General features: G+C 43.0%; 1 protein-coding gene across 1 annotated transcript; it reads right to left on the bottom strand.

The window, feature by feature from the left end:
• Nucleotides 1–351: 351 nt before the first annotated feature.
• Nucleotides 352–10685, bottom strand: LOC134406673 (vomeronasal type-2 receptor 26-like). The gene is made up of 7 exons (XM_063138191.1): nt 10639–10685; nt 8291–8539; nt 6769–7060; nt 4826–5668; nt 3528–3737; nt 2041–2167; nt 352–1250 (listed from the first exon to the last, which is right to left on the bottom strand). The coding sequence occupies exons 1-7, from the start codon at nt 10683–10685 to the stop codon at nt 352–354; spliced, it is 2667 nt and encodes an 888-aa protein (XP_062994261.1).

Raw genomic sequence — 10685 nt, 5'->3', positions numbered from 1 at the left:
TTCACAAGATGTCCCTCTATGGATTTTTAACAAATTCATGAGGCAAAATTGAAAGGCACAGCAAAAATGAGTTCAGTTAGTTTTACTCCTACACTAAAGGCATTCAAGAGGCAGCTGGACAACCATCTGCCAGGTATGCTTTAAGGTAGTTTCCTGCACTGAGCAGGGGGTTGGACTTGATAGCCTTATAGGCACCTTCCAACTCTACTATTCTATGATTCTATGATTCTATTTTAAAATAAAGAAACAGGATCATTTTAACTCCTATACTGACAAATATGATGGAAAATTGTGACTGAATGGCTGGCCAATGAATTACCAGAAATTTCTTAAAAGCATAAGGTTCACAGATTATTTTTTCCTTATCATATGATCTCTGGTATTGAGATTCGGTCTAAGCACAATAATGTAGCATTTGGGAAGAAAGATGCAACCCAGAAGTCCAGCCCCAGAGGCCAAGATGGAGAAGACCTCCACGGCCACCATATACTTCCCCTTCGTGCTCTGGTAGGTTGGCACAAAGGAGACCCAAACACTGCAAAACACCAGCATGCTGAAGGTGATAAATTTGGCTTCGTTGAAGCTGTCGGGCAATTTCTTCGCAAGGAAAGCTACAATGAAGCTAATGAGGGCCAGGAAGCCCATGTAGACAAGAACAGTGTAGAACATGGTGACTGAGCCTTCATTACATTCCACTATGATCTCTCCTGCCAGGGAATGGAAGTCCAAGTTTGCAAATGGGGGAGAGGTTACCAGCCAGACAACACAGTTCACAGTTTGGATGAGGGGACAGGCCAGGACAATGGAGATTGTCAGTTGTCTCCCCAAGAATTTTCTTGCCTTGTTTCCTGGTCTGGTGGCCATGAAGGCCAGAACCACCGTGACAGTTTTTGCCAACACGGAAGAAACCGCAACAGAGAAGTTGATGCCGAAAGCAGTTTGTCGGAAAAGACAAGTGACCTTCGTGGGTTTGCCAATGAAGAGGAAGGAGCAGAGGTAACACAGCAGGAGGGAGAAGAGGAGGACAAAGGTGAGGTCTCGGTTGTTAGCTTTGACAATTGGGGTATCTTGGTGTTTAATGAATGTTGCCAGCACTAGAGATGTGATCAGTGAGAGGAAAAGGGCTAAAGAAGCTAAAACAGCCCCCAACGTATCTTGATAGGAAAGGAAGTGGAGCTGCTTGGGGATACACCGGTCTTGGTTCTTGTTTGGGTATTGATCTTCTGGGCACAAAGAACAGCGATCTGCATCTGGAATGAGCAACAGGTATTGAAGCATCTCAAATATGACACAGATTTGTCTTGGGGAGGGGCGGTTGAGATCTCAAATAAGGGGATAGAAATGTTCATTTTCAATCATTTTCAATCATACTTTCAATCATTTTCTTTTAGATTCAGCAGTCAGAACACTTGAGTGAGAAATGGTAAAAAAAATGTTTGATTGTTTATTTGTTTTGCATAGGAAGGCCTCTGTACCAAATTCAAGTTCAGTATTCTGAAAACAAGAAAACCTCAACTCTATAACTTGAAATACAGTCCTGGGAAACCTGAAAAAGCTGACACATAATCTGTCAGGTGCACTGACTGAATCAGCAAATAAATAAAGAAATAACTAGCCGTCATTTTCCTAAGATTACAAACTGCCCATTGAGGAGATGTGTTTGTAGGTAGGCTGGGATTTGGTCAGAAAAATCAGTAAAGAGATTTATTTCTATACCGCCCAATAGCCGAAGCTCTCTGGCCAGTTCACAAATCAAGCCAGTGCAAATATAACAGAAAACCCAGTACGTTCTGTACTTGCAAATATTAATAATTTACTAGGTGCCAATATTTTATCATTTCAATGGAAAATGTCTTCAAAAAAGTGTGAATATATTGCAAACCAGTAAAGTACAGAGCTATGCAAACCAAAATGGAATTTACAGAGAAAAAATTCCGGGGGGGGGGGGGGACAGTGGACTCTTCCTATTCTCTATTATCTTCCCCTTGGCCTTGCTCCACTCTTACTCCAGTACGATCTCTACTTTCAAAACCGAGGTACCTGTTGAGTTAGAAAAGGTCCCTTCTGGACAATGATCACATGTGTAGCAGCAAACAGGCTTCCCCTCTGGAACTTTTCTCCTGTGCCCTGGAAAGCACCTCTTCACACACCTCGCAGACGGCCTCTTCTGAAAGGCAAAAGGAAAAAAGATGAGGATACCAGTGACAGAAGTTGCACAAAACATAGGCCTCATCTGCACCATGCAGGATATTGCACTATAAAATTGGTATTAAAAGTGGTATATAAAAGGCAGGAGCCACACTACTGCTTTATAGTGGTATTGAAGTGCACTGACAACTATTGGAGCCCATTGACATATGCTATAGACCACTTTCATACCGCTATATCTTGTTTGGTGTGGCTCCTGACTTTTATATAACACTTTCATAGTGCAATATCCTGGATGGTGTAGATGAGCCCATAGTTACGGAATACTGTTTTTCACCAAATGATGGATTGGATCACCGATGTAGGAGGGCAAAATATCTTCTAGATGTCTGTAAGCTACTTAGCATTAGGGATGTTGCAGAAGTCTGAGAGGGGGATGCATTCTGGCAGACGCACCTTTCCCCCACCCACCCCCTCAGCCTCCCGGAACATTTTTGCTGAGCTGCACCCACTTACTGGACCTGCTTGCTGGATGAAATTCCTATAATGTAAACGGCTTCTTCATGACGACTACTTAGGCAACATTAATGTCCGGAAAATTCTTGAGCCCCCATTTTTGCACCAACTGGTGGCTCGCTAAGCTCAGACTGTGATGAGTCTGCGCATCCCTACTTAGAACCATCATAAAAGAGGCTCACGTTGGAGACAGAAATTGGAAGCCACTGTATCCTGATGAGATCAAGGGTTCCTTTCCTGTAACATTGGGAGTCCAGACCATCCAGTTTCACCTACTTCATGCAAAGAGTCCCAAGGAACTCTGTAACTCTGTCTGCACAGAGAAAGTGACTTGGTTCTGCAACCTTCTCTGGGTTGGGCACCTCCTTCCTTCTACACTCATGTACCAGTTGAGGTGTGAGTTTGGTGTAAAATATATTCTGAAACAGGAACATGGGAACCTGCCTTTGCCAAGGTCAGGCTGTTGATGAACTAAGCCCAGTAATGTCCACTGGCCTTCAACAGGGTCTTTCCAGCCATACTTTTCCAGGCATACCTGGAGATCCTGGCATTGAACTTGGGAGTTTTTGCTTTGAAAGATTTATTTATTTTTATTTATTTATTTATTACTTTTTATACCGCCCAATAGCCGAAGCTCTCTGGGCGGTTCACAAAAATTAAAACCATGAAAAACATAATAAAACAACCAACAATCTAAAAACACAAATACAAAGTACAGTATGAAAAGCACAGTGGTTTCAGATAATAATATCCCCTCCTTGGACCTTTAGCCTCAGCTATAAAGACACCTTTTGTTCTCAAGGAAGAAAATGGCAACATCCTTTAGTTCTGCCCTGACCACAGAACATTCATTTAAAATTCACCTCCATTGCCCATGTGATCACATCAGTGTGGATTGTAAATTCCTGGCCTGGGGGAGCTGCTGAATCCACTCCTCCAACTTCCACTGGATAAAAAGATCCATTTGGGAAGTAGATCCAGTTCAGGATATCATATCTCTTGCCATGTGAAGTGGAAGAGACTTCCTCTCCAGCGCTGTTGTTAAAGCGGATGCTCCTCAAAGGGGCAAGAATCTGAAATGGAAGAGAAAAAATGGGGTGTATATGAGTGAGTTCTGCCACATTATAGCATACTGTGACTGTAATTAAGATAGAGGACTGCTCTTCCCTGGACTACGTTGTTTTGTTTAATGCTTCAGATGCCCAAAGGGATGGAGAGACTCACCTCTGTCTGCATTGTTTGCTGCTCACTGAGCCCCCAACGGCCAACCACTCCTGTTTACAGTGCTGCACGAGCAGTCAGGCGCTCTGACCCCTCACTGAACTGCCATTTTGCCATGCCTGTGAAATGGAATCTGGGAAAATGAGCAGGGAGGAGTCAGATGGACTCCACCCTCCCTCTCAGATGCTTGGAACATCCCTAGATGCACCTACATTTCAGTGGTTTCTGCTCCCATATGCTTGACCAGTGGTTTCAGCTATTTTTTATGGTGGTATCTACCCGATACAACACACCCTCATATCTTTAACTGGCAGCTGAATGGAAGCAGCCAAGAGACAAATATCTGAGGGTCTTTAGCTGGCTGGCAAGAAGGCACAAGAGGAGATGCCTGCTTTTGGCTTCTGAGTACATATTTGTACTCATATTTGTAAGACCCAGTGTGGTGTAGTGGCTAAAGTGTTGCACTGGGATTCGGGAGATCTGGGTTCTAGTCCCCATAGAAGCTCACTGGGTGACTTTGGGCCCGTCACAGACTCTCAGCCCAACCTACCTCACAGGGTTGTTGTTGTGAGGATAAAATGGAGGGGAGGAAGATTATGTACGCCGCCTGGGGTTCCTTGGAAGAAAAAAGGCGGGATATAAATGCAATAATAAAATAAAATTAAAAAATTGGTATAGAGGGTTGCCTCATACCTCCCTGCTCAATATCCATAGTTTTAAATACAGAATTATTACAGAAGCCCTATAAGTCTCTTCCACATTTTACTCCATCTTAATGCTTTTTTAGGGAATTGAGAGCCATGGGAAAATATCCATGAGGAGCATATTTCTTACAATATTTAGAATCGACTCACAGCCCTTCTCCCTGGTTCCCCTTTTGCTTCCAGATAAAGCAACAAGGCACTTTTCTAAGATTGTCAAATGTGAAGGAAGACTTTACCTGCCACGGCTGAATATGCAGATGCTTCTTGCCTTCCCTCATTATTGCATATTTGGATCCAGATGAGGACATGGCATGTAATGCATGGGCCAAGGAGTAGATGGCATTGTAGATGTTGTAGCTGTAACTGGACATGCTGGTTTCAAACATGAATTCTGGCAGGTCCTCTAGATCCTCCTTCCCAGTACATATTCTCTCCTCCTGTTTAAATATGTGGCCTGATATCAGAAACTGACAATTAAAGGCTATTTCCCACCATTCACAGAGAAAGATGTCTCCTTGTGGTCGGAGTGGATTTAAGGCTTTCAGAAAATGCTTGAATTTTGTCACATCCCTTCTGTGGACTTTGAAGTGCAAAGCACCATGGATGCTTTTTATGAACGGCCCATCCTGGATGGATCGTATCACAGGAATTTCTGAATAGGATGTCATGATCCAAACCTTCCTAAATGGGTATTTAGCATTTTCTTCATGTACATCCAGCATCAGTGCTAATTGTAGTGTAACACTGGAGTCACCAAAGAAAATGATCACTTGGAGCTCAAACCAAGAACTAGGAATAGATCCAGTTTGTAGTCTATACTGATGAAGTGGGTACAATGGGTTGAACATTTCAGTGATGGCCACACAGATGTCCTTCTGCTTGAGCATTGGTGTCAGTGTCTGGATGAAATTTTCACTCCTCTCATCCTTGGAAGCTAACAGCCCAATCCAGTTCCAGTGGAAATGCAGGAGCAGCTGGACTAAGCCCACATATTGAGGAATTTCATTTGGATCAATCTGGTAGAAGGAGGGAAAAACCCTCTTCAGTCCCTGAATGGATTCAGAAAAGCTGTAACCAAGCTGAAGGGAGGAATTTCTTGTTAGTCTTTTTTAGCAGAATTTTCTGGCACAAAGATTTGCACATTCTTTTTAATGGCATAAGCTTCCCTGGACTACTACAGCTGGCTTCAAATGCATGATGGAAGGTGACCGTTTTAAAAATGGATGTCTAAATATCAAATGAAGCTCTATGGTGTCTTCATGGTCATTTTAACACGAGGAACTTATTGTGCATTCTTGATTGTTCACTCTCATACATTCACGGGTCCATTTTATGAAGTCATCGACCTCCGGTGCCTCTCTCATCATGTTTATGGTTTATTCTGTCATTATAAAAATCACCAAAAGTACTGTAACAACCACAGCCACCCCGACAGAAAGTACCATGAACAAGTTGATGTAACTCAAGAATTGTGTGATATTTTAGAAATTCTGCACTGCCATCTACTGGCTCTATTAATGAAACAAAGGGAATGTCCCCACAAAGGAATCAGGGAAAACAGGGGAAGATGAAGCCCTGGCGAGGCTGCGGGAGTTTTTGTTAATGTAGAGAAGCCCCAAGGCTCTCTCCCAACCCACCACACCTCACACACAGGAACCATGACAGAATTTCTAACCATTGGAATGAATAGGCCTGTGTGTTTACATTCAAGAATTGTGAGTATTTGTACAGAGAGTGCAGGTTTTGCACCTCTCCTCAAAGACAATATTCATAGCTCAATACATAAAAGATTGACAAATTGTATTTTGTTGAGGGAGGGGCTTCCTCCAGACCCCAAATGGGGGAGCTCAGTTAATTGATAACAGCAAGAACAACCAGGAGTCTTGGAGAACCTTATGAGTCTTTAAGGTATTGCAAGACAAAATGCTTTTGGCTCAATCCAAAACCTTTTCTAACATATCAGGCCCATTGTCTGCTGGGATAAGTCCCACAATAGCTGCCTCAGGTTCCTGGCTACCAACAGGGTTATTGCATGGCAGGTTAGCCAAAGTCTGATGGCCCCCTAGTCCTGCCATACAGAAGCAAGGTCACATACCCACTGCATGGGCAAATCTGTTTACAGAGATAGGCTTGTTCATCTTTGGTTTCCAGAGCTCTGCAGGTCCCCCAATCCCCTTACCTGTGGGATCTTGTAGATGCCAATTAAAGATGCAATCTCCCTTGAGGATATGGAGTCGAGACCCCCAATAACAGAGCCCAGATCATCCTGCCTGCCACATTTATAATTGGGAACCATTCGACCCCGAGCAGAAAGCAGAAAGAGACTGTTCCTATGCATCTCACTGACAATGTCCTTGTGTTGATAGATGCGGAACCCAAGTGTTGTGTTGGGAAGGAGAGTTGGATTTTTGTTGATCTCAGTGATGGTGAATACCAAGGCCAGGAAGTGCTGGTAGTTCTTGACTACAGACCTGCAGTGATCAAGGAGACATTGAGAAGTGAGTGAGGATCCAAACAGAATTGATTGAAAAGTCCTTATGGGTCAACCCTCTCTGAAGAAAGGCAAAACTATCTAGACTAAAGACATTATAGACAAATTCAGATTTTTCTGTAACTACCCTGAGACACAAAGGGGTTTTTTTTAGTACAAGGCTGTTAATTTGCTGTTCATCTGATATCTACACTAGGGTTTATCACATAATTTATATCAGAGCAGTACACAATGAGCATTCTCTTTCCTGCATAACCTATAGGTGGTACTGAGGTATATCAGAATGTTGCAAATAAACAAGAGTAAAAGGAAGTTACTTTCACTTTAACTATTAAATATGACATTACTGCTGACCTTTAAAAAAAGCTCACAGAAAGCACTCTTTCGATACAGAAGAGAAACTGGTTGGTCATCACATTCTGCGTCGTCATTTATAAGCAGACTGAGATCCCCCAAATAAAATATTCTGAGCTCAGGAGTTTGTGTTGAGAACTAGAATTGAATGGAGCCCATAGGCCTTGGACACAACACTCCTGGTTACCCCCAAGTTTCAATAATAATAATAATAATAATAATAATAATAATAATAATAATAATAATATATTTCTTACCCACCTCTCCGATTGGATCGAGGCGGGGAATAACAGCAAGCATAAAATACATAAAATACTGATTAAAAACATAGTACAAACTGTTAAAAAGATCCTAAAAACATCCTAAAAGCATACTAAAAGCATGCTAACGTTCCACTGGATTACAGATGTATAATTTTGGGCTAGCCCCAATACTGCTTTCATTACATAATTGGGAGTAAGAAATGCTTGCAAATTGAATGCAAATCACCCAGAGATCTCACAGTAGATCCAGACCTACTTCACCACCTGTGTCCTAGAAAAAATCTTCTTGGGGTAGAGGTAGAGGGACATTTCTGAGTCACCCCCAGATCATCAGCATGAAACCAAAAATGATGGTCATCTCTACCTCTGCTCCTTTCAGAAAATCCTGAGAACGAAGCAAGAGAAGAACCCGGAAGTCTTTGATTCTCGTTATGGGTTGAAGCCAAACATGATGAAGATTTTGAGACTCATATATCAAACCAGGACACTTTGGACATCAGCATCTTCATTGATCCCTATCCCTGGAAGGAGCCCTCTAATCTGAAAGCAAAGCAGGCAAGCATCTATCCCAGACCCCACTTGTGGAAACTCACACCATGATAGCAATGCTCTCTGGTAGGACTAAACTACGGAAGTCTTCAGTGTTTTTAATCTGATAAATGCCAAGCGGTAAATTCCCACCAACAGTGAAGTCTCCTGGCTTGTAATAATCTTGCCTTTCAGGAAACCTTCTGACAAAGCATTGGGTCTTCAGCATCCTCTGGGTGGCCTGAGGCAGGATCCAAAACAGCAGCAGCAGCAGAAGCAGCAGGGTCATCAGTTGCACAAGGAGAATTTCTGTCCTATGTCAAGGAAAACAAAACCTGGAAAAGAGCTGACTTCATATGCCCCAGTACGGGAAATTAGATCTCAGATGGAAATGAACCAAGGGATCAGAGACCAGACCAGCTACACACGGAAGGGCAGTTGTACCTTCAGCATGTTTTCTACAGATTTCTTTGTTACTAAGTTGCTGGATGGAAATCCATTGGGAATTCATCAATAATTACAATCGTTTTCATAATTCCAGGGTAGAGAAAGAACCACAGCCCCAGAGTTCTCGGCTCCCTTTGTGCTTTGGAGGGAGAAAAATAAGTTTGCGTCACTCTTTGCTTCTCCATGGGACAGTTGGACTTGATTTGAGTTCTCAGGTTTTGCCCTTTGACCTGTGTGGAGATGAGCATCTTGGTTGTAGATGGAGTTCAGGCTTGTTCTAAAATTCATTTGCCCAGATTGTTGTCGGGAAAGGGAGGAGATGGTACTTGACTGTTGCAGTGCAGGCAGGGTGACCAATGAGGCAGTGCAGGATGAAATGACTGGTCTCTCCCCCTCCTACTTATTATTTTGTTTCTGTCTTAGTGGCATCTTGAATCCCTTTCAAGCAACTGCTCCCTTCCTCTTTCCTCATGAATGTTCCTGGGCCATGAATGGGGCTCAGAGACATTATTAGGAAATGAGTACGGTCGGTGGCTGTAGGGCGATGCTTTCCTCTGCTGGGTGCCCATTTTGTGGTGGTGCCTAGGACAGCTTCTCAAATTGCAAAATGTGCCTACATGCCCCCCAAATGTCACCTTCTCCTGTTGTAGACAATGAGCTTCACTAAACAAGCAGTTTAGTGCATGCTCGTGATTGGCCATTCACAGAAATTTCTGGATAAGGTACACTACTTTGGCAATGTCCAGGACGTCTTCAGCGCTATTTCTTAAAAAACAAAACTTAAATAATGTGGTATTATCTGGAGCATCACACTATAATTCTGCCACTAGACGGCTCTGTCTCATTAAACACATAGAGCTTTTCCAAGAAGGGAAGGTCTGAATTCGAAATCACATGGTCGAGTTTAAAGGGGTGTTTCATAAAGGTGGAAAGACTGAAGAGAATGACAGCCTCTAAGGCTGTGGGATTGTATTGTATTTGTAGAGAAGCTCAATACTGAGTTCACAGAGGAGCTTCTCTCCTCTCTGTTATAACGTGGGCCTCTAATGCTTCAGATACCATATTAATCAGGTATGCCAACAGATCTGGGGAATCTTGTGATATCTTTCTCTACCAGGCAGCTTCTTCATCTGTTCTTTTTCTGCTAAAGCTTTTTATGTGTTCTCAAATGCATTTTAACAGGGCTGTTCCTCTAAGAAGGGCTCCCAGAATGGCATACAAAGATTAAGCATGAGATTGCCCTGGCATTCAAGCTTACAGTTCAAAAGGCATGGCACAAAAGGGAAAGGAACAGGGAGGGAGGAGGAACAAAAGCAGAATTCAGGCACCTGTTCTTCATTTCAAATAGGGATGGAAAAACCAGTGAGGTTCATTTTTGTTGAGGTTCTCTGATGGTCATCTCATGCCCATTGCTGAAACATGAGTACTCCCACCCTGACCAACTCATACAAGACAAATGTGCATTTCGGTGCACATTTCTTAAAGTACACTCTGATAATGCAGTTTCCCTGACAAATTTTAAATGTGAAAATGATTTTGAGTGGGGGGGGGGGGGAGCGGAGTGCACATTTCAAAGACCACATTAATTCTTGCTAAGATAATTTTAAGTTGCGAATTTTGCAAGCTTTTTCTGATGATTGCAATCCCATTGACATTCGAGGTTGCAAACAGGGCACATCCCAGTGAACAAAGAATCAAAACAGAATTCTCGGTGAAGGAAGCTCCCTGCAGTTGTTCCTTCTCTGGCCAATGGATGCGGCCAGGTTGGTTTCCCCCTTGCTAGGATGGTCTTTCTAGGAGGAAGGAACATACAACTTCCCAATGGCCCTTGGTTTTCTGGCCAATGGACATGGCAGCCAGAGTCATCTGGATAATGAAGCAGGGTGGACGATGGATGGCTTGCTAGTGGCACAAGCTTTGGAACACATGGGACAGGACACAACTAAGAGCAGCTAATCCTGCCTACCAAGTGGCCTTGACAGCAGTGAAGGAGTCCTGCTTCTCCTCCATCAT

The sequence above is a fragment of the Elgaria multicarinata genome, chromosome 11 (genome assembly GCF_023053635.1).
Source record: "Elgaria multicarinata webbii isolate HBS135686 ecotype San Diego chromosome 11, rElgMul1.1.pri, whole genome shotgun sequence".
Taxonomy (NCBI): Eukaryota; Metazoa; Chordata; class Lepidosauria; order Squamata; family Anguidae; genus Elgaria; species Elgaria multicarinata.
This window is presented reverse-complemented; position numbering and strand designations above follow the sequence as displayed.